This window comes from Ursus arctos, unplaced genomic scaffold, assembly GCF_023065955.2.
Source record: "Ursus arctos isolate Adak ecotype North America unplaced genomic scaffold, UrsArc2.0 scaffold_7, whole genome shotgun sequence".
Lineage (NCBI taxonomy): Eukaryota > Metazoa > Chordata > Mammalia > Carnivora > Ursidae > Ursus > Ursus arctos.
In genome coordinates this window covers 61,502,865-61,530,576 of record NW_026623089.1, presented here as the reverse complement: position 1 = coordinate 61,530,576, position 27,712 = coordinate 61,502,865, and the positions used below count along the sequence as shown (strand labels likewise).

Below are 27,712 nucleotides of genomic sequence, written 5' to 3'. Positions count from 1 at the left end.
AATTTCAGCCTTTCCTTAGGAGCTGCCATGTAACTTTACTCCAGTCTTTATGTCTTAATTGCATCAGAAGTAAGTCAGAGCTAAGTACTTTGTATAAAGTCTAATAGCATAGAGGGGGCTAGCCAACCCAGAAATAACTTAAATCAGGTTTCTAGATACTTGTTTATGAAAATAAGATATACTATTTATTAATAAGCTAACAAAACTGATAAACTTATGATAAATTCATAAAACATATCCAAAACATACTTGTTTATGAAAATAAGATATACTATTTATTAATAAGCTAACAAAACTGATAAACTTATGATAAATTCATAAAACATATCCAAGCGGGGAATTTTTATAAAATGTGTAAAACCCTATTACTAATCAGCTATCTGGCCTTAGAGACGCAAATATACTATGATACCAATTACCACTATCCTGTCAGAATACAAAAGGTGCCCAACATTAATGCTTTAATGACAAATTATTTTGCTTATTTTTTTTTTCAAATTAAAACCTTTCAAAAGCTATTCTTTCTCTCCACAGAAGTTTGGTTTTGGTTTTGTTATTTATTTATAATTTTTTAAAAAGACTATTTATTTATCTGACAGAGGGAGAGCACAAGTAGGCAGAGCGTCAGTCAGAGGGAGGGGGAGAAGCAGGATCCCCGCTGAGCAGGGAGCCTGATGATGCGCGACTCAACCCCAGGACCCCCGGATCATGACCTGAGCCAAAGACGACGCTAAAACGACTGAGCCGCCCAGGCACCCCTTGTTTTGTTTTTTAAACCAAAGCCCTTATCCAACCCACTGGTTCTCACTAAAGCACATGGCGGGAGCAACATCTTAAAGGATTTTTTTCTCTATTTATGTACTCATGTGTTTACTAATCAAATATGTTAAAGGTCTTGTTGCCTGCTTGACACTGCCCTGAGCTCTTAAAGAGCTAGCCTCATTTTTTTGTTTGTTTCATCCAAAAATAAAATATTATTTATCATACAAAGTTGTCATTTCAACAAATTACAATGTTTTTCACAAAATGGTTGTGTCCCGACATGTGGCAGTTTAGCCCTCCAAGGGACCTTATCTACTTTGTTTAGCTCACCGTTAGTCTAAAGTGAGCGTTCCATTTTCTTTTTTCTAAAAATGACAATTATCATTTTCTTATTGAGAAAGTAAGCCTCATTCTTTTGAGGAACGTATTATAATATAAATAAGGAAATAGAAAAATTAACCATAATATCCCCACTACCCGGTTTGAATTTTCTCTCTGCAAACAGTGAAGATTCTAGTCTTCTAATCACATGCATACATCTGAAAAGAGATAATATTTAAGCGAAGCGAAACTACTGTTCCAAGATAACATCGGTGTGGATCACGATTTTATTTGCGCTTCATTCCTCAGTATTTCCCACGCTAGAAAGGCGGATTGGAGTTGTAAGGATGCTAGACCCAAGTTTCACAGTCTCACGTTAAACTGCCTTGAGTGTCCTCAATAAAATTTCCAGAGCACTTTATAATAATAGGCCTATTTTCATGGAAACCAAGAAACTAGGTCAAGATACCCTTTCATGAGCCCCCAAATGGTGTCTAACAGTTTAAGGACTGTCTGTCCTCCTTTCACACAGACTGCTTTCTCTAAGTGGGCCTTAGCCTCCGCGATTTCCGTCCGGGCTGCTCAGCAACGGCTTAGTGTCGGTCCACGGCGGCAAGAGTGGCCAGCAGGAGAGCTCCCACAGACACCTGAAGGTGTTCTTGCAGAACACAGGGCCCGGGACCCCTGGGAAGGCACGAATCCAACCGCAGACACCACCCACCCCTTTGTCTTCCTAAGCAGCACACCCTCCCTGCGCAGAGCCTTTGCCTGTGCCTGCCCCTTAGGGAGGGGAGGAGGCCACAACCAATTGGCCCTAAGCTCACGAGCGCTCCCTCTGAAAGGAAAATCAGATAAGAGGTGAACCTGTCTTAACAGGTGCCCAAATCAGAGGATGGGTTTGTCGCGTCCGTGATCTTCTGGGAGAGCAGGCGAAGTACAAGTTCACAGGAGACTGGAAGGAATTTCACATGGGCCGGGAATGCCCATTCTTTAGGCTTTGAAAGCCCTTAACAAATGCCCACATTTAGGTTTTACCAAGATATCACTTGTGAAGGGGAATAGTAGGGCTCTTCATTGTAATTTTCATTGTCTGTTATTGCCCGTTGTTTTTCTAATAAAGTCATATTCCCAAATTATGATATAAACTGGAGGCAAAATTAGTACTGGATGCTTCACTTAAAATGTTCCAAAAGGATATCTAAGGCAAGAGTGAGCTTTATTAAATTTGAGGTTGCTCACATTCAAAACACAGCAGTGCGCTTCAGTATGACAAACAAATTGTAGGAACAAAATATGCATCAATTTTAGGATCTATGTACTATTTTTCTCACAAAATTTCTGAGGCAAAGAAAATCATGACATCTTCTTAAATGAATTGGTTCCAACTAAAACCCTAAGTACCGCTATCATGCTATTCCCTCAATCTGAAAAGCTCTTCTCTCTCTCCTCTCAGCACTCCTGTAAAACCCCAGCCACTACGAAGGCCAGTACATAAATCACTTACCGGAGAAGTTTTCCTTGTCTAACAAGCAGACCGTAATGATCATACCTTTATTCCGCAGTCTTGGACTGAATTTGTGGGAAATTATTTGGTTCTCAGGGTGTTGTTTTTTTCCTGTTCTCATATAGCTGCATGTATTTTATATTCTGTCAAGAACATCATTATAGCACTTAGTACAATAAATGATTGTTTAATGATTAAGTGAACTTAAGTGCTAACGACTACAGGAATTGTAATGGTCTCTGAGAGGATAGAATGCATGATGGATGTTATTTATGTAATGCTGTAACTCATTTCATTCTATAAAAGACAGTGGTATTTATTTCTGTTCTGTAGAAGAGATTGTTTCTTCACTTTAGGACCAAAAATAAAGCGCTCGAGGATTCCCCCTCTTCTGTTTTGTTCTACACCCTGTGTTGGCTTTCCAAGCATGCCTGCTTGCGCGAGAGTGTCTCTGAGCCGTGTCCATGTGTACTCTGCACTTTTCCACATTCTGTTCTAAGCAAAATCATCCCAGTGCTCACTTTCAGGTCACCCCAATTTTGAAAAAGGCAAACTACTTTGACCCTTTTCCCGCTATAGGGAATCCTTGATCCTAAAAATCTATGTAGTTGTATTTTCCACAGACAAAACCCAATCTGTGTAGTGAATGCAGAGCCCAAGAAATCAGCTGGTGGAGTCGGATGCTGGGATGGGGATGGAAATGCCTCTGAGCTTTCGCTTCCTCCTGAGCCGGTAGAAGCAAGAATAGTACCTCCAGGGCTGTAGGGAGGCCCGAATAAGGTAATGCGGGCAATGTGCGTTCCTAGCTCAATAAATGTGAGCGCTCACCAGAGGCTAGGAATTGTTTTTGTGATTTAGTATAACTAGTTGTGACCTTAGACAAGCAATAGAGCCTTGCTGGGCAGCAGTGTCCTCATCATAAAATGGTGATGAAGAGAAAAACGATCTCCTAGGGAGGGTCATCGTGAGGATCGCTGACATAAGGCAGGTAAAGCAGGCCAGCGTTGTCAGTACTCAGTAACTGATAACTGTGTCCACCCCTTTTGTCACCATCGCCATTATCACCTTCATCGTCACACTCATCACTACTATTAACGGACTGTCGGAAAATGGCACAGACAATTTATTAGGAGGTTATTTGAGGCAGATTAAAACAGGTGTGTGAGACAGGAGGCTCAATCAGGGAAATAAGAGAGCAAAGGAAGGAATACTGAAGGACTCAGCCAGGGCTGGCAGCAACGCTGATGGTAGAGACGACTTTTCCCCCTGGGGAATGCTAATTTTTTATTCTAATAAGCCAACAACATTAAGTCAGTCTCTTTGAAATCAATAGGACGAACTGAAGATAAAATATAACACCCCTCCCTAAACAACTACCGTAGGTTCGTATTCAGAGAAAAGAAACCAAATGAGTCCCCACCTTGGCATTTTATATTAACAATCTGTACGTCCTTAATATTACTTCACTGTGACTTTCAAAGAAAGGTCCATTTTTGATACATGCATATAAAAACCCCTATTTTATTTAAAAGCAAAACACTGGTTTTCTTTAACAAACGAACTTATATCCCCTATTTCTAACTCTCCTGATACCAGTACGTCAGAGGAACTTCTGGGGTAGTGAGGGACATGCACATGGGGAGGGGACTGGATGGAAAGGTGAAATTTCCATTGTTGGAAAAGAAGTTAAACTATTCAGATTTGTCCCGATGCTGTATGCAAATAATGGCACTGCATGAGAAGGAAAAATGCATGAAATTGAGAAGGAGGGATGTATTTATACCGGCTCAAGGGAGCTGCCCACACCAATTTGCACTCGGTTTTTCTCCTTGTCAAGTATAAGAAGTTACAAAATATTAGAACCTTAATTTTTAGTTCTAAATGTCTCCGTTGAACATAATCTTGGAAAAAGCATCCACTTTCAGTTAATGGTTCAGTTTCCTGGGGGTCCCATTCTAAATGCAGACCTAATTATTGCTTTGATCCCAAGTCCATTGTGAAATAAAACTCTTAGGAGTGAAGCATAGTACTAATTCAAGTTAAGATAAGACTCTTCTTCCTAAAGGGATAAAGAAAGGGGGGTAATCAGAAGGGGGAATGAAACATGAGAGACTATGGACTATGAGAAACAAACTGAGGGATACAGAGGGGAGGGGGGTGGGGGAATGGGATAGACCGGTGATGGGTAGTAAGGAGGGCACGTATTGCATGGTGCACTGGGTGTTATACACAACTAATGAATCATCGAGCCTTACATCGAAAACCGGGGATGTACTGTATGGTGACTAACATAATATAATAAAAAATCATTATTAAAAAAAAAAAAAAAAAGATAAGACTCTTCTTCCTAAACCATGACTCAGATCACGAAAAACAAAGTCATTTGTTAATAACATTCAATGTGTGCTTCCAAAAAAGATGCAAACCTAAGTCATCCTTGTGCATTGAGCTCAAGGCTCAGGACATAAAACACATACACACAAACAACACGTGATTTAGACAGTGAATATGTGATTTAGTATAACTAGTTGTGACCTTAGACAAGCTAAAACTCTCGATACACATTGCAGACAGGGCTGATAAATCCAATACACAGTGGAAAGTGTTCCTAGAATAACTTAAAAGCTAAACAGAGATTTCAAGAAATCTGGACAGCAAGTGCGAACAATGGGAGAAATAGTCTATCTGCTGGGAGAAATTTCCATTGCCCAAGTTGGCCATATGGAAATCACAAGCCCTCCTTCTAAATCCCTTCATTTCATCCTCCCTGATAGCCAAAAAGATCATCAGCAGAAGAGTGCTTTTATTTCCCGACTGTTTCACTGGCATTTTTGTAAACAATTTTGATAACGGAAGATACATACTGTCAAACACTACGGAATGACATCAGACAAAGGCGTTCTCCTATACTACCCGAGACTTGTTCAAGGTCAGGCTTCATACGGTTTCTGTCAAGTCTAGGTTTCTACTTCTGCTGTTGAACCTTCAAAATACAATTGAGTATTCAACACAGATTTCATTGAGTTTTTTTTTGTTTTTACAAAATTGGTTTGAATTTGAAATCAGTTTAGGATAGAATGTCTTCTGATTCCTAATTTGTCTTTCCTGTTTTTAGTTGGAAGCCACCCAGACATTGTCTAACACATGGTGTTTCAAATGAGATATGGTAACAATATAAAATTTTGAAGGAATGTTTCACTTGGAGGCAAAGGACATGGGGAAGAGTAGAGACAAGGAAGAAGAGAAAAGCAAGGCAGTTTTATCTGTCTTCTGGGGGTATGTCAGAAATGTCCAGGGTACACTCGGCCCTTCGCTCTCTCTTTTTTCATCACCCTGGCTCTTCCCACACTGGCTCCTCCTCTCTAAACAGACTCAGCTCAGATGTTGCCTGGCCAGCGCGGCTTCTCTGACCGCCCAGTGGAATCTTCCCCCTGCCCCCTCATCTCTGTAACTGCAAGCAGGCCTCCAGGGTTCTCATCGCTCATTTGTTACTTATTAGCTCACTTGTTTCTTATTGACTTCTTTATTTTTCTGAGTCCCTGGACTAAAATGTGAGTTCCTTCAGGGTGGGATTTTACCTGTTTTATTCACCTCCGTATTCTTGACACTCAAACAGTGTTGAATACCTATCAACCGTTCCACATATATGTTTGTTGAATGAAGACGGATAAGGCTGCGTGCTTCCTCCAGGGAAACCTGCTCAAGGTTTCCTACACTCACCTCCCTCAGGAAGTCCTTGAACTACACAGCCTTTGCCCTCCTGTCTCTTACCCATTTTTCCTGCTCCAGTTCAAAGGCCATCATGGCCCTTCTCCCTACCCTACCCAGCCCCCGTTCACTTCATCACATCCTTTCTCCTCTAAACCGTTAGACTCTTTTTTTTTTTTAATATTTTATTTATTTGTCAGAGAGAGAGAGAGAGTGCACAGAGGAAGTAGCAGGCTGAGGGAGAAGCAGGCTCTCAGCTGGACAAGGAGCCCAATGTGGGACTCGATCCCAGGACCCTGGGATCATAACCTGAGCCGAAGGCAGACGCTTCACCGACGGAGCCACCCAGGAGTCCCTAAACTTGATACCCCTGCTCCTTCAATTGCCAGCTCAGTGATCCTACATAAAATGCCTCAGTTTCCTCATCTAAAATCTAAAATCTAAATCTAAAATCTGAAATCTAAAATTTAAATCTAAAATCTGAAATCTAAAATCTAAAACTGCGCCTCAGTTTCATCATCTAAAAATGGGGGAAAACAGAGAAACAGAAAATCACTGCAGCTGCTGTCAGGATCACTTGGAATAATCAGTGTAGGACACTTGAAAGAGCCTGGGCATCAACAAATGCTAAATATTCATAATTATTCTTATTCCCACATATTTAAACACTTAATCAGAATACTACCCTTTATTTTAAATCTCAAACATGTTAGTTTTCTTTTTCTTCTGCCTGTTCACTCAGCATCTACCATAATACCATATGTACTTATTGGATAATTTTAATTTAGACATTTGATTAAGCTCAATAAAGGAAAAAGGAAAGAGCGATAAAGAAGAAAGGTGACCAAGTAGGTGAGCTATTTAATTAACTCAATTATACTTATCTCATATTCTTGAAATTCTTTTTTTTTTTTTAAAGATTTTATTTATTTATTTGACAGAGATAGAGACAGCCAGCGAGAGAGGGAACACAAGCAGGGGGAGTGGGAGAGGAAGAAGCAGGCTCATAGCAGAGGAGCCTGATGTGGGGCTCGATCCCACAACACCGGGATCACACCCTGAGCCGAAGGCAGACGCTTAACCGCTGTGCCACCCAGGCGCCCCCATATTCTTGAAATTCTGATGAGGAAAGCTCAGTGCTTAAAATTCAGTATTTTTGCCCATAAATCCAACTTAGATTTCTATTTATTCATAGATACCACCTCCTTTCAAGTGAACAGTCTTCAAACTTATCACAATCTTGGTCATTTTTCTAACCCCTGAGGAATATTTTATCGGTATTGGCAAATCAGCAACAGAAACACTGTTTTGTGTCTGACTTTACCTAAATGGTAATTCGTAGAACTATTGGATTGTTACCTGGACAACAGAGAATAAAATCAAGAAACAGTAAAGCAAGTGATACTCGCCTCCATCTTACAGGAACGTGAGTGAATGTGCATGTGAAATTAATAAATGCCAGGCGAAAAGGAGCAGATTCTACCAGCACACATTTCTTGGGCTTAACAAGGGATGTGTCATTGGCTTACCTTCTCTATCCTATAGGATTCCAACAAATTAAACTTCTCCAACTGCAAGTTATTAGTGTTGACATAATGTTGCTGTCCCCGGACAGCTCAGCAACACAAGTTCCATGTTTCCTTTCCAAAAGATAGCTAAAGAAACATTCTTTTGACAAGTGTAATATGTTTCCTATGTTTCAGGAAATTTTTTTCACATTTTCCTCTGTAGCTCAATGTATCGTTCCATGATTTCTGTGGGTTTGATTTATGTGGGGCCAGGTGCAAATGTTAGTAAAAAGCACAATGTTCAAAGTAGACCAGAGTAGCCTAAAGGAGGTTCATGGATCTGATGTTCCAGAAAAGAAATTTTCACCTCCTGTGTGTACGGAGATTGATCTACCATTCAGGCATTATTTGATTCGTTGATTGATTTTAAGTATAGGAAGGTTTCACTTGCTTCTTCTTCTTAATTTGTAAATGGATAATATATTCAACTGATACAGAGGATAATTCTTTGACAAGTCCTTTAAAAAATTAGCCCATAATATACATACCTCTGTAACCTTATTCTCCTGACAACGTATCACAGACATCCTTCTAGGTCAATAGCTAAACTCTAGCTCATTATTTTTAATACCAACAAAATATATACAGTATGGATACATTACAATTTTTCAACCAGTCTATTGATGGATAATCATGTTGTTTTTAGCTTTATTTTTTACTTACAAGATGGAAATTAATATTTTTGTATATATGTCTTTACATATGATCACCTTGGATTCTATAGGGTAGATTCCAAAATATAAGACCAATGGATCAAAAGGTATATGACATATAGATCTGCATATAGGTCTATATAGTGACACTTCCCTATAGAGAGATCTAGATACTGTCATAATATTTACTTAGCTTTTTTTTTTTTAACTTCATCAGTCTTGATTTCCTGATGGAAACTGTTGTTGTTTTTTTAACACTCACAAATAACAAAAAATCATGCCTTGCCCTACTCAGAAAATGTCAACCCAGAAATGAAATACATCCCAAATCAAATACTTTTTAATTGTTACCATGTTATATCATGGTATATCATTATACCAATTATATCATGTTATAATTTTCTATATTTTTTTAGGATCCCATCTTCTGATTTTTTTTCCCTTATGACAGAATAGTGTGTGAGCTTTGTCCACCACAAAAATAACCACATTTGCAGGCTCAGTAGAACAAAGCATTTAGTAATATCAGAAGAACAAAGCATTATTAATCACATAATTCTATTTAGATCATTTACAAAGACGCAGTTGTTCCTGAAATTTTATAAGCCAAATCTACTACTTTCTTTGCTTATTTTCAAATATTAATCTAGATATTAAGCCAACACATTTTTTTTTCAATAAATGCTAAAATATATAGTACACATCATGGCCTGTTCTGAAATAAAGGTGAGAAATTTTTTCTACTTTTTGATTCTGAGCCAACGGTTTATTGGCCAGTCCTTCAAGTAAAGTTGTTGAAGTTGTATAGACAGAAAATGTGTCCAGGGGCACCTGGGTGGCTCAGTCTTTAAGCGTCTGCCTTCGGCTCAGGGCGTGATCCCAGCGTTATGGGATCGAGTCCCACATAGGGCTCCTCTGCTGGAAGCCTGTTTCTTCCTCTCCCACTCCCCCTGCTTGTGTTCCCTCTCTCGCTGGCTGTCTCTCTCTCTGTCAAATAAATAAATAAAATCTTTAAAAAAACAAAACAAAACTTAAAAAAAAGAAAATGTGTCCAGTTGACATTTTTTAATAAGAAGAAAAAAAGAGAAAAATCCTAAGATCTAAAAAAAAAATTCCTTTTTTATTCATCAGCCATGAACTATATTATTTCATTTAATTTATAACAACCTATAAGTATTTATAGATGAAGAAACCGAGGGTCAGAGAGGTTAAGTAACTTGCTCAATGCCTCAGAGCAAATAAGTATTGCTCCATTGCTCCATTTTCCTTCTGATTTTGAAACCACACTCTACACAGAAATACGTCCCCAGTTCCCTATTTAATTCTACCCATTGATCACCCATTTTTGCCCCAATCTTTCTTCCTCTCATAGTTGTAAGTTGCATACCAGTCAGAATCAGCTGCCAATGATGGTATAGACATGAACGTAAAGTTCCAAGTGGCTACTGTATTTCTACATAACTGGTGGGGAATTTTGACTTAACATGAGTGAAGGCCTCTGGTCTACTCTTGGAACACGAGGGAGGATATTTTAGGGCTCAATGTGTTGGTCCCCCTTTTAAGGTTGAATTTCTCCCAGAAACTGTGCTGGTTGGTGACAGGACTAGCTTCCATGTAACACTTTTCAACCTCAGACCTCCTGCTCCTGGTACTGAAGATATTTTCTCCCCCAGCATCTTCAAGCTACTCATTAAAAACGAAATAAATCTCCTATGACCTGCTAGAAGAACGCTTTTCTCCCCTTCTGTTTCTTTGACCCTAAGGCTTATTGGGGAAGCTAATGCCATTTTTTCTTTGAGGTTTTTAAAAGGCACATTGGAAAGTACCTCAAATCTCTCCTGTTTAATAAGCTGATCATAGGATGGGGGAGGAGCTATGACATTCCCATCCTTATTGTATTACATTAGGATTCTACCTGAATAATTTTTTCACTGGTAAGTCTAGTAGTTTTTCAATAGTGGAAAATCTAAGCAAGATTCACATCATCTTAAGAGTCACAACAACACATTCTCACCCTTGGACTGTCACGAAATACACAGCCTTTTGCAGTTTAAAATTAAAACTGTAGAGAGGGTCTCCCCCCCCCCTTAATACGGTGGCTGACTATATACATGCCATTGTGCATGTAATTCTTTGATTTGACTAATAATATTTTCTTCTAGCATTAGGTATTTTTAAAAGTATTGACATATATGAAAATATTGCCTTATTGGGTTTTTTTGTTTTTGTTTTTTTTGCTAATGTATAGTATACATTTTACTGAATTTTTATGTGACCATAGTTTTACTGTTTTTAAAACTTAATACAGGAAGAGGCCTAGCTTGGAGAAGTTTGGATGAAAATCTACTGGGAGAGGAGGGATGGAGGTGGAAACTCTTTGTAATGGCAAAAGAATCTTTTTCTCAACTCTTCTATTTCCCCTCAAGTTTTGGGGGAGGAAATAAAACATCACACAGAGCCTGTAGTTCTTGCAGGTTGAGATGAAGTTTGAACCGCCCTTGCTGGTCCCTCCACCAGCGTGGCAACCCTACTTTGACAAGATAAATTTCCATTAATCAAGGTCCTAGGGAACCAACGTGCGGCACCTGAGGCTGGTGCCCTGCCAGGCGCCAGGCTGAAGGGGGCGGACGGCACAGAAGTGCTTCGAGGGGCCTCTAGCCCCGGGAGACTGTTCTATGCACACAAGCTCTTACAAAAGTCGCTTGTGCCCAGCGAAACGCATCCCCACACCTGCACGCACAGAATAACGAGTACACACCCACACACCCCAAGTTCAGAAAGCAGGGCACAGGGACATCCCTTGCCCCACGACTCCCTCCGCTCTGGAGCCCCTTCTGCAGAGCAGGCAAGCGCCTCCCTTCTTTTTGCACACCTTCCAAGTTGTGCAACCTGGGACTGGGTGACACCGGGCAGCGACTGAGCCTTCCCTGTGTTGCCCTGGGGTAGGGAGGACCGCGAGGTACTCCGGCGGGTCCCAGAGATGCGCAAGCATCTCGCGCTCCTGGGCAGCTCCGGGCGAGGACAAAGAGGGTCGGAATCCGGGTAAGGGATGGGCGGGCTGCGGGGGAGATGAGCTCTTGGGCTGCTGGCGAGTGGGGAACAGTGCCCGGGGACTCCACGCGCCCTCCCTTTCCCGGGGTGCGCTCACCATTTGTAGCCTCTGCCGCGCTTGAACTTGAGGGTGAGCCCAGTCTCCAGAAAGAGCAAGAGGTTGAGCAGCGCGAGCAGCCAGTACCGCGGCTCCTTCTTCACCTCGGTCACTCGCCAGACCCCGACCAGAGAGTGCAGCACGAACAGCAGCCGGGTGGCCAGGGCGTTGAGCAGGACCAGTCCCTCCATGCCGGCCCGCGCGCTCTGCCCGCCGCCCCCCGCCCCCTGCCCGCGCCCCGCGGGCCCCCTGGGGAGCCCCGGAGCCCGCCCGTGGGCGGGAACGTGACAGCTCGCGACCCGCCGCCGCCGCCGTCCCTCCACAGCCTCCCGCGCCCGGAGAACAGGAGACAGCGGCTCGCCCCTCCCCCAAACTTCCTGACAACTCTCAAAGAGGGGCGAGTCTAACCCAGCCGGTCTAGACTGCTGGGCTTTCCAGGGAGTCTGGGGCTGCGCCGCCGGGGGCTCGGGGCCTTACTCCCCCGCGCTGCCCACCTCCCTCTCAACCCCGGGAGCCAGGCTCCATCCCTGCACTCTAGCCATCGCACCCCCGCGGGGTGTCATCCCAAACTTCCCGACTCCGAGGGCTGGGCTGGAGTGGGGGCCGAGGTGCTACTTGGCCTGAAAGGGGGGAGAGGGGCGCATCTGTGGCATCTCCTCCCTGGCTTTTCCACCGAAGTAGTTTAATTCACTCACACTTCTTACGGGAACAAGCTGTCATAGTGACTGTAAGCTGGAACGGAGGAGGCCCAAGAATTCGCTGTCCAAGCAGTTTTAGCAACGCTGTTGCCGCGCAGTTTGAAGGATGAAAACTTCACGGGGCTAGAGGAAATCAGATGGGGGCTTTCTGAGAGCGGTCCCTGCACCTCATTTAGTGAGCGGGTAGCCCCGGTCACTTCCACTCTTTGGTCATGGGGTTGGTAAAGGGATGTTCTTTATTATGTCGTCCCTACTCTCACCCCCACCTCCACTAATTTCGTCTGAAAGTTGGAGGATAGCAAGGCGGGAAGGCAGAGGGGAGAGTGAGGGAGGAGGGAGAAGGTAAAGCCAAGGGTTGGACTTGTGGGAGCAATTCGTGCAGCTGGGAACTGCACCCTTGAGGTCAATGACCAATGAAGTCAACTCTGGTCTTTCCAGCATCCAAGGTGAAGAGGAAACTGAAGTCAGGGTTTCCCAAAGCACCTTCATGATTTCTGTTTCCTTGTTTGGCTTCCTACTGCCTGTACCACTATTTATTTGACGTGTTTCTTCAAACGAACTCAAATTTTTACTGAAATAATTTTAAATGAAACTTTATATCACTTATAAATGGAAAAAACAGTATAGTAGGCCGTAGGTGGAAAAGTAATTACAAAAACAAAATAAAAAAACTAAAAGTTAATGAAATCTCACTAGATATTAATTACTGCCTTCTAAGGCTCTGTACCTCTGCCCCCCTCTTTCTAGGGAAATAAAGAAATGCCAGTCATATTACTACCAAACAGGGATGTTCTTTTGACCACATTAGTAAAACTGAGAGAAAAACACAAAGGGAATACCTTTCTTGGTTAGGTTTATTCAACTTACGATCATCCCATACCTTTCTTAAAATTAGGTTGAAAACTCTGAATTATATGATTACTGTGTTCATGAGGTGAAAAAAAATCCAGTTGCTTAGAAGCCCAGTTATTTCTGATACTGTTATCAGGAAGCTTTCTTTTCCCTGTGGGCGTGCATTCTCCCGTATCTCACAGGAAACCCAGCAGTGATTTCCTGGGACTGCTTACCATAGTGCTTTTCATTGTGGGTGATGGCATAGTGACCAGTGACCTCACACTATTCAGTGACACACAAGAGCACAGTGCACCAGTGCAGTGGGAGGCAGGGTGGTGTGGGCATTGGAGCCCTAGAGCCAGGCCAACTGGCTGCCTTGGATTCCTGGCTCAGCCACTTCGTAGTACTACAAACTTTGCCCCTCGGTTTCCTCATCTGTATATGGGGTACTAACCCTATTAGCTCAGAGCGCCATTGCGAAGATCAAATGAGTTAATCCATATAGAGCACCGGCAGGTAATAAGTACTTGGTAAACACTGGTGATTAGTGCCTCGACCAAGAAAATTAGTTCGGGGAACCGCTTTTTGATGATCAAGTAATACTAGGAATGGAGTAACAAACGTGACACTCAGAAGACCTGTCAGACCGGGGGCTGAACACCACCAGGAGCACATCTGTTGCTGAACAAGTTGGGTTTCCTGGTCTTTGAGGGAGAAAGAGCACACTCCAGGGAGAACTGTGGGCATCTCAGGAAGAAGGCATTAGAAGGATTATAAAGAACTTACTAGAAAGGATATGGGCTTGTGTTAGGTGGTTTAAGGAGGGCTAAGAAAGCGGGACTTTACTCTAATTGGATGCTCTCAGGAAGTGGGGTTAATTCTACGGTGGGGTGTCTCAATAAAGCTTGTTTAGATAGGGGACTGTGAGGGCAGTTAGGGTAATGTTCGCGTTTTGTCAGACATAATTACAGAGTGATCCTGTTTTTGTCTTGACCCATCGGGGTCACAGAATGGCCTTGCTTGACGTTCATGTTCTGTGAAATTTTTGTGTTCAGCAGGAGGACGGCAAGGCCTGGCTGCCGGGCAGGCCAGGAGCCCGCCATCAGGGCTTGCTTCCCTTCTCAGGCTTCCTAGGAAGGGCTCCAGGAGAAGGGTTTCACAAGAAAGGAAGGAGGTCTAACAGTTTCCAAACATCTTTGTTGCTCCCTGTTTTGAAGGTTTAGGTTCAGTATAGCTTCCATTACTTCTGGGTCTGAAAACCAAAATTGTCATTAGATAAATAACCTTAAAGCTTATCTAAAAAAAATTTTCTCCTAAGCTCATTTGAGAAGACTGGAGGTTGGGGCACCTGGGTGGCTCAGTCAGTTGACTGTCCGACTCTTGGTTTCAGCTCAGGTCATGATCTCAGGGTCGTGAGATTAAGCCCTGCCTCAGGCTCTGCGCTCAGTGCAGAGTGGGCTTAAGATCCTCTCTCTCCCTCTGTCCCTCCCCCTGCTCGTGTGCTCTCTCTCTAAAATAAATGAATAAATCTATATTAAAAAAAAAAAAGACTGGAGGCTTCGAGAACTTTCTTGAGATCTCCAATCCAATTGAGCAGCAAGCTTTTAAAAAGAAAAAAAAATTAAGCAGTTTTTTTTTTTAAAGATTTTATTTATTTATTAGACAGACAGAGAGACAGCCAGAGAGAGAGAGAACACAAGCAGGGGGAGTGGGAGAGGAAGAAGCAGGCTCCCAGTGGAGCAGCCTGATGTGGGGATCCCAGAACTCGGGGATCATGCCCTGAGCCAAAGGCAGATGCTTAACGACTGAGCCACCCAGGCGCCCCAAGCGGTTTGTTTTTTTTTTTAACTACTCTCCTTGAAAAAGCAATTTCAGCCTCATGCACCAGATCTTGTGGTATAGGGTGGGGTGGCACAAAGTGGAGCTAACACTACTGTCCCAGGGGACAGCAGTCACCAGCCCCCTCTTGCCTTCTGAATGCAAAGTGAAACTGTTGTCAGGCTTTTCTTTCATTTAGAGTGATTTTGGTTGCATGGAAGAGTCTGTCTCAAGCTTACTCAGATGAAAGGAGTAGTTATTGGAAGGGTACATATGGTCTTACAAGGAGATGGGACCCCTCGGAAGTCAAGCACAGGAAGTACAGTAGAGCCTTGAGCAACTGGAATTGTAGGACAGCTGTGGACTTGAGTGGCTCTGGGATCTCATGGTTGCTATTTGTAGGGATCTCACAGTTGCAGTTTGTAGACCTTTTCACAGCAGTTCTCTGACTGGTCCACTTCCCGGCAAATCTTCCCACATTCTGAGTTCGAACTCCTGAGAAAAGGAATTCACCAAACTTTTTTAGCTCTTTTTACCAGGTCACACCACGGACCAAAGAGTAGGTAGGCAATTGAATGACTGTAGTCCAGTCATTGGCCACCCCTAAGCAAAGACCAACATTGATGCTGCTTTCATCATCTTTCAACATGGCATTCTGAGTAGGGCAGTTTGAGCAGGGGAGGAAGGGTCACAGCGGGCACATTGACTGATGCATCGAGGACCATTTAGCCCTCGGCTTATATGCACACATCCTATGCCCGCAGTGCTAGAGATGTCCCTGTCTGAAACTACTTAACCATTGTATGTGCAGTTATGGGCTCGCCTATGGCCTCCCAACAGCAGTGCAATCCAAAATCACATCTGCAACCCGAGGCCACCAAAGCTGTAGTGGATCTCAAAAGCCACAGCCTCCTAGCAATTTTCATTCCTCCTTTGGCTCCATTTTGATCCTCTTCAGACATCATTCTTTTAAATTGATTGATTGATTGATTGATTTGAGAAAGAGAGTGTGCACAAGTGGGGGAGGGGCTGAGTGCAGAGCCCAGCATGGGGCTCTATCTCATGACCCTGAGATCATGACCTGAGCCGAAACCAAGAGTTAGAAGCTCAGCTGACTGAGCCACCCAGGCACCCCCAGACATCATTCTTATACATACACACACACACATACATATGTGCGTATGCGTGTGTATATGATATGATGTGTGGTAAAAATCATACACTGTAGGAAAGTATACTTCTGCTTCCCAGAGAAATTATTCAGAATTAACACCTTCCATTTGTATTTATCCCGATAATTACAACTATATTTTTAAAAATATACCTTATGTTTCTCCATTTTTTAATTTGCCAACTTACAAAATTGTTGACTTCTCAGTCTGAAACCTGGGGAGTCCAATACTTCCACAGTATTTTCTTTCTTCCACACTCCACCTCTATTACCCAAATTTGGTGAATGATGATGTTGTCTATAACAACACTCGGCTCCCTACATAAAACTAAGTGTACTGTGTGATGCTAAAAATTGAAAATCAACAGAAAATATTTAAAATATGTAATTATTAGTCAATGTATTTTTCATATGTAATGTATGTTTCCCCTAAACTTTGAAGACATCCGTTACCTTCTGGAATCCAGTATTACTGACAGGAAGTCTCATGTACCTCTCATTGTCTTCTCTTTGTAGATAAGTACTTTTTTAATCTCTGGACTTTTTAAGGATTTTTTCAAACCTTGGAAGGCTTATCATTTGAATGTGCAGATATTGGACTTTTTCCATATACTCTACCCTACACAGTAATTGTGTGTCTTTACATAGGGAATTTCAATCTCCTGTTATTTCTTTGATAATTTCCTCTCTACTATTTCTGTTTTCTCCTTCTGGAATGCCTTGTATTTTCCATCTTTGTCTTTTTGATCTATGTTCTAGTAGAGTTTCCTAACCTTATCTTCTTGATGTCTAACTTAATCTTCAGAAGATTTTGTTTTATTGTTTAACTCTATCAATGATTCTTTTGGCCAATTTATTTTGTAACAAGCCTTTCTTATTAATTGATTAATTAATTGGTTCCTTTTTTTTCACAGAATCTTGTTCTTATTTGATGGGTGCAATAGCTTCTAAAATTTCCTCTAAGAATATTACTTGTAACTTTTAATTTTGTTTTTCTTGAATTATTTCTGCTTTCACTTCATCAATTGCTCAGTTTATTCTATTCTTTCTTTCACTTTCAGGGCTTTATAATCTGGTGATCCTCAAATAATCAAATGATCCTTTGTTGTCCATTTATATGTGCAAATAATGCACCAGGCTGGCCAGAAGAACATATTTGGTATAGGTGTTCTGAGTTGTCATCTACTGAATGGGAGAGTTGGTTATGGTCCTAAGACCTAGGGCAGGATACCCTTGTTGGGTCAGCTTCCCTGCGGGATTCAATGAGGAGAAGCAGGTTGTGGTGTCAAGGTAAGGAAGGTTCCCCCGACAGCTGGTGCTTATTGCACGTCATTCCGTCCTTGGTAGAGCTTGCTTTATTTATCTTCTCTACTTCATCCTCCAGCCCTGGCTGCTCTGTATATCCATATCCATTCCCCAAGGATGCTCCAATTCTCTGAGTCTCACCCCACTCCCATCTTTCTCTAAAGAACAGTGCTCAGATTTAGCTGGAAATCATTGATGACTCTGAGTAAAGAAGCAGAGAAGATCTTCAACCATTTCTACTGTCCTGAATACAGTTACTTCACAGATCCCTTGAGCATGGCTTCTCTTTGCTCTTGCTGGTATGACTTCAGCTTCGTGGGGGCACTCACAGAAGAACCGTGCTCACTTCTGCTAACGTTGGCTGTTTTCTTCTGCTCTGGTTTCACCATGGACCCCAATCCTGTCTGTCCAATGCTATATTCGTGGAAATCTTTGACATTCCGGTCCACCCCTTCAGACTTCCCAGTACTGGCTTTGTTGCATATTCTTTAGTTTTAAAAATTATTTCTATCATTTCGAAGGTGAAGTCTTCGTTTCTAGGCCAAAATTTGAATCAGAACTCACAGATCTCTTTGCTGTTGTGAAACATGTGGATTAAATAGGGATGGCAAGTGCAACTGTTGCACATTATATGTGATAGTGGAGGGAAGCAGAGCTTTATTAAGTTAGCAATGACAGTAATGATCACTATTCTTTTAAAAAAGTAAGTACATTTCAGTGGAATGATCAATTTTCAGAAACTTCCAAAGCTAGCAAGGAAGAGAAATCTAAAGTGCAGAACCTGAAGAGAGGTTGCCTTCCTCAAATTGTCTTCTTGGGCCCTGGCTTCATTTCCTAAGTGATGCGACTGTAGATGGCGAATTCCTTAATCTTTTTGAGCCTTGGTTTCTCATCTATAAAGTGAGAATGGTTGTATCTTCGTCTCTATTGTAAGGATTAAATTGGTTGATATTTCAAAAGTGCTTGTAAAAATTCCTGAAATATAGCAGGCACTCAGTAAATATTTGTTGAATAAATAACTGAAGATATGAGTTAGGGTTGAATAAACAACATCTGAAAACAGAAATGTGTTATTCCCCAGATGGTACCATAGCTGAGTCTTCTTCTAAGGCCAGCTGCTTATAAATAATAGGGGAAGTAATAAGGCCAGTAAATGTCATTGGTCTGAGCTCAAGGCCTCATTCCCGAAGGAGATCCTGAAGAGATAACAGATAAGTAGAGACACTGCATGGTTGGTGGTGATGATAAGCAAGTAACAACACTGGTGGTTTTACTACCCTGAATAGTGTGAGACTCATCTCCCAGGAGAGCTGAGTAGTTATGAGTAGTTAAGATTTTGACTTTGGAGTCATAAGGGTTGGGTTTGAATCACAGCGCCTGTTATGGACTGAATTATGTTCCCCCCAAACCCACATGTTAAATCCTAACTTCTAGTTGTTCAGAATGTAACCAGATTTTAAGATAAGTTCTTTAAAGAGGCGATTAAATAAAAATGCAGCCATGAGGGTGGGTCCTAATCCAGTTTGAATAGTGTCTCTCTAAAAAGAAGAAATTTGGGCACACAGAGATGCCCACGCACAAAAGAAAGACCATGTGAAGACACAGCAAGATGGCCGCCATCTGCAAGCCAAGGAGGGAAGTTTCAGAAGAAACCAAACCTACCAACACCTTGATCTTGGACTTTCTGTGATCCAGGCTGTGAGAAAGTAAATGTCTATCGTTTCAGCCACCCCATCTGTGCTGTTTTGTTACAGTAGCCCGAACAAACTAAATGCTTCAAGCATATGATCTCTGTAAATGTGGGTAGGGTTCTGACTCTCTCAGAGCTGCAGTTAACTCATTGGCAGAATGAGGATATTAGCAGGACTTAATCCATAGATTTTGAGGATGAAATGAAGTTGACATTTAGCACAGAACCTGCCTCACAGTAAAAGCTAAATACGTTAGCTATTATTATTATTATTATTGCTACAAGTTGTAAATACTGATAATTATTATTGTTGTTATTAGTTATCAGGTGCCCTCCCTACGTAGTTGAAAAGTGAGTGACATGGTTGTTACACATCCAAAATGTTGCATCTTTTTTTGTAATCACAAGCCTATTTTACAGATGAGAAAACAACCTTCTTTTGAATGATTTTTGGGGTCTGGTAAGAAGGCCCGAATATTTAACAAAATAAAGTATGTCTATAAAACATAAAATAATCAGTATGAAAAAGAAAGTTTATCCAAAACAGGAATTTAAATCACTATGTTTAGTTCATGTAGTTCGTGTATGTGATTGGTTAAATGGACATTTTGGTCCATTTTGAATTTGTTCAAACAAGCCTAGGGTTACAGCTATAGTTTGAAGATACTACATATCATTTAGTCATGAAAATTCTTCTATTTTAAGTGTTTTTTAAATGTGTAATTGACATACAATATTATATTAGTTTTAGGTGTGCAACATCGTGATTCAACAATTATATACATACTCAGTGTTCACCATGAAGTGCAGTTACCATCTGTCACCATACGCAGTTATTACAATATTCTTGATAATATTCCATATGCTGTACTTTCCATTCCAATGACTTCTTTATCACTGGAATTTTGTTCCTTTTTATCCACTTTACCTATCTCACCCATCCCCCTATGCCCTTCCCTCTGGCAGTGCTAAGTTTTTCTCTGTATTGGTAAGTCTATTTCTACTTTTTTGTGTTTGTTCATTTGTTTTGTTTTTTAGATTCTACCTGTAAGTGAAATCATATGGTATCTTTGTCCTTTCTGATTTGTTTCACTTAGAATAATATCTTGTAGGTGTTGTTGTGAATGGCAAGATTTCATTTCTTTTTTACGGCTGAGTAATATTCCATTGTGTATATATCACATCTTTTTATCCATTTATCTATTGGTGGGCAGTTAGGTTGTTTCTATATTTTGGCTATTGTAAATAATGTTGTTATAAACATAGAGGGCCATATATCTTCTTGATTTACTGTTTTTGTTCTCTTTGGTAAATACCCAGAAGTGGAATTACTGGGTCATATTAATCATGAAAATTCTTAACCACAGGAGCATCAAGATGAATTTATACTGGAAAGCACTGTAAGGTGTTGCTTCCTATAAATGCTTCTTTTAGGTATGATTTCAGAGCAGTGGTCAGGGTGCTAAGAAGAGATTAATGGGGTAACAGTCATAATGCCTTAGTTCTAGCTCTGCTTCAGGATCTTTCTTTGTAAAATGGAGCCTAAGGGACCAACCTTGTAGGCTCCATAATCCTTAAAAGAATCACATGAAGTAATGACTATGAAAATGCTCTGTGAAAATACATCAAGGTCAAGGTTAACATACTAGTGCTGAGTCGTGTCCATAGTATGTACCCTTGATATGATGTGATGAGACTGGCTCTTTATCTCTGTGGTCTTCCTCCCCCAAACCCATAACCCTAACGTAACCATGAGACAAACCTAAATCGAGGGACATTCTACAGGCTACCCTACCAGTACTTCTCGAAACTTTCAAGGTCATAAAAAACAAGTAAAAGACTAAGAAGCTCTCACAGACTGGAGGAAATGAAGCAGACATGATGACTAAGTGTATTGTGGTATCTTGGATGGGATCCTGGAACACAAAAAGGATATTAGCGGGAAAACGAGTGAAGCCCAAATAAGATCTACAGTTGTTGGTAGTAATATACCGATGTTGGTTCTATATTGTGACTAATGTAACGTGGTGATGTGAGAAGAGGGAAACTGGGTGGGGGGTTATGGGAACTCTTTGAATTATCTTTGCAAATTTTATGTAAATCTAAAACTATGATAAAATTAAAAAGTTTATTTTAAAATGCATGTGATATTTTTTATTTGGTTATTTCATTTTACTTGAAAGTAGCTTAAAAATTCAAACACTCACTTTAAAAATATCAGAGGAAGGAATTATGTGATATTGTGAGAACACTTTTAGAGTAGCAGAGTCAATTATTCGTTTGCTTTCTCCCACGAATAGAGTCTCTGCATTATTATCATTGTCGTCCACAAGATTATTTCAGTGCTGAAGAGACCACAGAGCTTATCATCCTCCTCCCTTTGCAAGCTGAGGCTCAGAATGGGCAGGTGACTTGTCCAAAGTCACAATTCATTTAGTTTTTGGCAGAGCTCAGAATGTAAAAGAAAATATTTTTTAATTGCATGTTAAGTACTGAAAAATATGGATATATATGGGCGTGTTTGTGCAGAAATATGTACACACACAATATATATCATATTTTGCATTATGTATATAATCTTTCTTTTTAATAGAAATAATATGTAAAAGCATAAGACAGTCTCCTTAGTGGTCTGTTAGTCTGCTGGGTGTTTTGTTTTGTTTTGTTTTTTGGTCTAGACTATTAAGGAAACACATCCAGCTCATTTAAGGAAGGAAGCTTGAGAACAAAAACAAATAAAACTGTGTCCCTTTGATGTGACAGGCCTGTATGAGGCGTTGAGGATTTAGAGGGGTGCGGATCTGGTCTCTAATCTTGAGGACCTCACAGCCTGGCCTAAGAAGCAAACACCTAAGCAACTTTCCACTAGAAGCTCCCAAGCACAGGGGCAGACGGACATGCTGAGAAAGCTCTGAGCAGAAGCATCTGACCCAACTACAGAACCAACTTTAAGGAATCCTTCATGGAAGAATGACCACTGGAGAGGTCTTAAAAGATGAGTGAAGAGTTAGCCAAATGAAGAGAGAAGAGGAAGGGATTCCAGGCAGAAGGGACTTGTCCTTTGAAATTGCAAGGAAGGAAGGGTGTGAGTCTAGATAAAGCAGGGGCTGAAGGACGACCGGAAGTCGGCTGAGATCAGCCCTAGGACGCCAATCATCACAGTGAAGTAGGATATGAGGCCATGTGCTGATGATAGCGAGGGATGGGCCCTGGTGGGCAACTTGGAGAGAGAGGTAAAGATTTGGACCTGTGTCTTTAAGGAAAAGAGAGTAAAATGTAAGCAAAGGTAAATAAAGGGCTAATGAATGATTCTGAGCTGCCATTAGTAAAAACATATGGGAATAAGCAATTTCCTCTGGCAGTGTTCAGCTGTCCAAGTGTAGAGAAAGTACAGAGGAAGTGGATTGTAGCATTCATTTTGGGTTCAGTATTCCCGCCAGGGCCAGCAGAGTATAGGAGTCTACGGGAACCAAGAATGCCTGATATCATCTGTTCTGAGATCAGCTATAAAGCCCAGGATGGGCAGGGCAAAAAGGGAAATTGAGGAAATCAACAGACTAGAAGAAAATCAAGGTAGCAGGACATATGATGTCTCTATAGGGTTAAGGAAAAGTAAAAATCTCTTAAAACTATATTTGGGGGGCACCTGGGTGGCTCAGTCGTTAAGCATCTGCCTTTGGCTCAGGGCGTGATCCCGGGGTCCTGGGATTGAGCCCTGCATCAGGCTCCCTGCTCCCTGGGAAGCCTGCTTCTTCCTCTCCCACTCCCCCTGCTTGTGTTCCTTCTCTTGCTGGCTGTCTCTCTCTCTGTCAAATAAATAAATAATATATTAAAAAAAAAAAAACAACCAAAACTATATTTGGTAGAAGGCTAATCCACGTGTGGAGCTTCTGAGTAAATGAAACGAGGTGCCTGGATGGTTGAGAGAGGCAACAGGTGACACTGACCTCAACAGAGGATGACACTTACCTGAGGGTAAAAACTTGGGGGGTGCCAGGAGAATGCATCCGGGTGTCCGGGCTGTCAGGGGTGCAGAATGGCAAAGCAGTAAGGGATAGAAATGCAGGGAGGGGAGGACATGAGTAGAGATGCCTTCTGTTTCGGGACCAAGGATCATAGAAATGGGAGAAATGGCTTGAACAGATTGCTTCTAATACAGCCGGGAGGGAATCGGTTCATGTTGAAGGCATGGGCTTTGGGATCAGGCCAACCCACCTGCGTAACTACAGGCAAGTCCGTTAACTCCCCAGGCCTCTCTTTCCTCACTTGTAAGAGCTCTGCTCTAAGAGGCTGTCGTGGCCCTAAAGGCCATGTGCCCATACCTCAGTACGTGGGAGGTACATACTAAGTGTGAGCCAGCTGGTTTTTTCCTCCTTTTGACTGTGGCTGAGAGTCCTGGGGGTCTGGCCTGTCTGAGCGAGGCCTACACACAGTGGACAGAGAGCCCTAGCTGCTGCCCTGGTCCCAGGCAGGCAGAGGAGCGGTGACAAGTTCTGATAGGACCAACGGCTCTGCTTTGAAAGCCAGTAGCAAGAAAGAGTTCAATATTGAAGTCTATTTTGAGATACAAAACACGGGCCAGGCCAACATCCCAAATCACTTCTGCAGATATGTGTTCTAAAAACAATTCCTTTTGGAACTCCGATTGTCCTTCAAAGGGCTAATCTGGGGTCCATAGGTAGGCAGGAGGCACAGACACAACAGAAAATAAGGAGGGGGAAAGAAGTTGAGTTGAAGAAGGGGCAGGAACAAAGAGCTGAGAAAAACCTGTAGAGAGACAACATTGTCAAGTGAACTCAATCGAATTCCATGGCTCTGGGCTCAGGTTGTGTTGCTAAGGAAAGGGCCATTCACGAGATCCACGGGGTCCTTAATTCTCATTATATGTAACATGTTGGTTATATTTATAAAATAGGATCATAACTACATCTGGAAACTTTACACAGAAATTAAGGTTAACGTATGTGCCAGATTGATTTATATTCCCTGATAAGATGGTAAAGTAAAGATTTATTTTACTTTGCACTCTTACAGCTTGGATTATTATTCATACTTTATTTTGCAAATTGGTGGTAACCCAACTGCAGCCAAATCAAGAGTTCACATGCCAAGTTTTGGTCTGAAAAAGTTTTTGCATCCAATATATATTTGGCCACAAAAATGAGGAGATCAAATAATAGAAGAGAAAAGAAAGTGCTTTATGTACTCTGGAGGTCAAAGACAGATGTGAATAGGGTTCTCATGAAGTGTGGCTAACTAACATCTGGTAATCCCTAATGCATTTCACTGTCCATTTGTAAGTTTCCCCCAATGTTTAATATAAACAGCTATATAGGAACGTAGTGACTTGCACAAAGAATAAAATTTATAGATATCAAGGACAAAGCCAGAAAATTACTCTGTTCTTGGCATCCATCCTTCCTGGGCAAGGACTTCGTATTTTCTTTCTGTTGATGCTATGTTTAATAAAGCTATGTGATTGGTTAGATTTCGATTGAGCTGAACATGTTTTGTTTTGTTTCTTTCCTATGACTCAGTGACAAAAGAAACATAAAACCTTCTGCTTACTTTAATCACAGTCCCCAGGTTTCTTCTATGTAATCTGAAGAAGAACTGAGAAAATATCCCCAGAAGAACGAGTTGTACCGATAGAGGGGGAGGAAGGTAGGAAAGGGACGGTGAGGAAGGTGCATAATTTAGTTTATTTTCTTCTTTTGGCACACAATCTGTTTGATTTCTTGTTCCCTTTCAAATAACTCTCTTCTGCAAAGACAACTCCCATTCATGAGGAAATTTGTAGATGAGAGCAGCCATGTCTGTATTTCTGACCACAAAGGTTAAAAATGCTGAGCGATGTGCAGCAAAGCAGATGAAGAATTTAGGATTCTCGTTGCTAAATGCAGTCAGTAGCTGAGATTAGATATATGTTCTCCACCTCATCCACAGATCCATATTGCCTTACATAAATTAACAGTAATCTACACATTCCTTTGACAGAACAGGCTGGCCCACAGAATTGATGGATTAGTAACTAACTCAGAGATGACAACAAAGTATCAACTTGTGCGCCTACTCAGGTCCACTGATAGAGGCTGCCAGGAATAGGAGGCATTAGAAGAATCCTAAAGCTCTTCATAAACTCAGTGGCAAAGTGCCTAGTTGTCTGCCAGGGGAGTGGGCAGAGAGAATAGCAGCCCACGAGCTACTTAGTTACTGTCCCTGGCTTAACCAGGAGAGTTTGTCATAATAAGATCTGTTTCCCAAGGTTGGGAATTTTTATTTTAAGATCAACCAACGGTAACAAATGCATATGTGTATTATGCAGTAATAGTAATAAATCCAATCACATGATGATGCTTTCTATCTTCAGAGGAACTTTTGCATGTGTCATCTCATGAGATTCTAAAGTGATTTCGTGAGCTAGAAAGGGGATGTATTTGTATTCCCATTTCCAAATGAGGAACCGAATTTCAGAAAAGATAAGCAATTCATGCTAGGTCATGCAGCTGGTGAGCTAGAGAATTTAGGAAATATCTTGTAGTCATTCGAATATTTTGCAATCACTCAAATTTCTGACTCAAATTAGAAGTCAGAAAACTGCAGGAACAATGGCTAGGATTTTCTGATTCCTAAATTGTGTGGCAACAAACTGTAAAGTTGACTACATAGGAGATATTTACAATAAATGTGTGCATACATGATTAGGTGACAACAAGTCAGAGAAAGCTGACCTTTGAAAGGTATGGATGATTGTATTAGTCAAGTCCAGAAAAAATATATAAGTAGATTTGTTATAAACAGTTGGTCCATATGATTATGAAGGCTTGGAACACCAAAATCTGCAGAGTTCATATCCTAATTGGAGTCTGAAGAATGGCAGGTTGCTATAGAACCAGGAACAGATGTCCCAGTTTGAAGGGCATGAGGCAGGAGAATTCATTCTTGCTTGGGGAAGTTCCAGACTTTTGTTCTATGCAGGCCTTCAACTGATTGGGTAAGGTTCACCCACATTATGGAGAGCAATCTGCTTTACTCAGTCTACCAATTAAAATGTTCATCTCATTCAACAACACCCTTAAGGAAAAATTCGGAATAATGTTTGACTGAATATCTGCGCCCAATCAAGTGGACACATAAAATTAATCATCACCAGGCTACCCCTTGTCAACTTGCCACCCATCCACTTCTCCTTAAACCATACTCAATCTCAAAATAAGGCAAATGGCAAGATCCTCCTTCTACCTAACGTGATACAACTATTCTGTATACAACCAAAATACACTAACCCTTTTCCCAGAAAAGGAAACAAAGCCCTTGAGTGATATTTAGTCTTCTCTTACTTATATTACTCTACCCTACTCTTCTTTGATATCTCATAATTTAAGTACTATGAGAGTGAGATGTTAGGACTGTACTTAGAAATAAGGCTTTTAAGGAGATAATTAGAGTTAAATGAGGTCATAATGGTGGGACTCTAATCCGATAGGACTGGTGTCCTTATAAGAAGAAGAGACACCATCTCTCTCTCTCTCTCTCTCTCTCTCTCAATCTGCACGTGCACAGAGGAAAGACCATGTAAGCACACAGCAAGAAGGGGGCCATTTGCAGGCAAGGAAGAGACGTCTCATCAAAAATCAACCCTTTGGGCTCCTCCTTCTTGGACTTTCAGCCTCCAGAACTGTGAGGAAATACATCTATAAATCTCTGTCGTTTAAGCCACCCAGTGTGTGCTATCTTGTCATGGCAGCCTGAGCTGCCTAATGCAACGACCAAAGCCCTTCCTGAGATATTTGTTAGTATCACGGAAGAGCGAAGTTATCTGAAGTACATCAGTCCAGAAAGGGTCTGCAGGTGCTAACCCATTCCATTAACTTCCAGCTGGGCTTAAACCCTAAATGAAGCTTTTTTATAAAGCGTCCCTGAAGATATACTTTCCTGGTATTTTGAGTGCTGGATTATACATTATAAACTGCTAATCTTTCCATGTTTTCTCAAAAGCAGCATGGTGAAGCTTCCAATAGTAGGGGGATGACTGGGAAAGAGAGGAGACAAGTCAATTTTATTGCGTGTTTACCATATGCTGAGCTTTTTAGAAACAATGGGGAAAATATACACATTGTCCCCACCCTCGGACACTCTTCTAGTGAGTACCCTGGGGTCCAAGGTGGGGATAGAGTATTTCTTCCTCTGAATCTGTAAGGTTGTCATGAAAAAAAAATCGATTTTAAGATGTTTATTTGGAGGGTCTAGCAGGAAACCCAGCTATGTATATAAGCTTACCTGGAGGTTATTCCTCCCCGGCTGGGCGAAGTGTCTGCTTTTGCACGTATCATCTCAGGTATCAGCAGGAGCAGCACATGTCACCAGCCTGGTCACCTCACACTCTGACACTGTGCTACCAGCTGGGTTGTTACAGCTTGATTTAGGTCTGAAGAGTTTGCAGGTTTGCAGTCCGGTGTGTGTGTGTGTGTGTGTGTGTGTGTGTGTGTGTTTGTGATGTTTTCAATTATACTTACAGAGCCAACTTCTAAT

The 27,712-nt window shown here is 41.5% G+C and overlaps 1 protein-coding gene across 1 annotated transcript in view; it reads right to left on the bottom strand.

Moving 5' to 3' along the window:
* Positions 1–11,872, bottom strand: part of TMEM26 (transmembrane protein 26) — a 44,463-nt gene extending 32,591 nt beyond the window's left edge. Inside the window, exon 1 of the mRNA XM_026504291.4 lies at positions 11,665–11,872. Coding sequence (XP_026360076.1) covers positions 11,665–11,855 — 191 coding nt within the window. The 5' untranslated portion in view covers positions 11,856–11,872. The remainder of the gene's footprint in view (positions 1–11,664) is intronic.
* Positions 11,873–27,712: the final 15,840 nt, after the last annotated feature.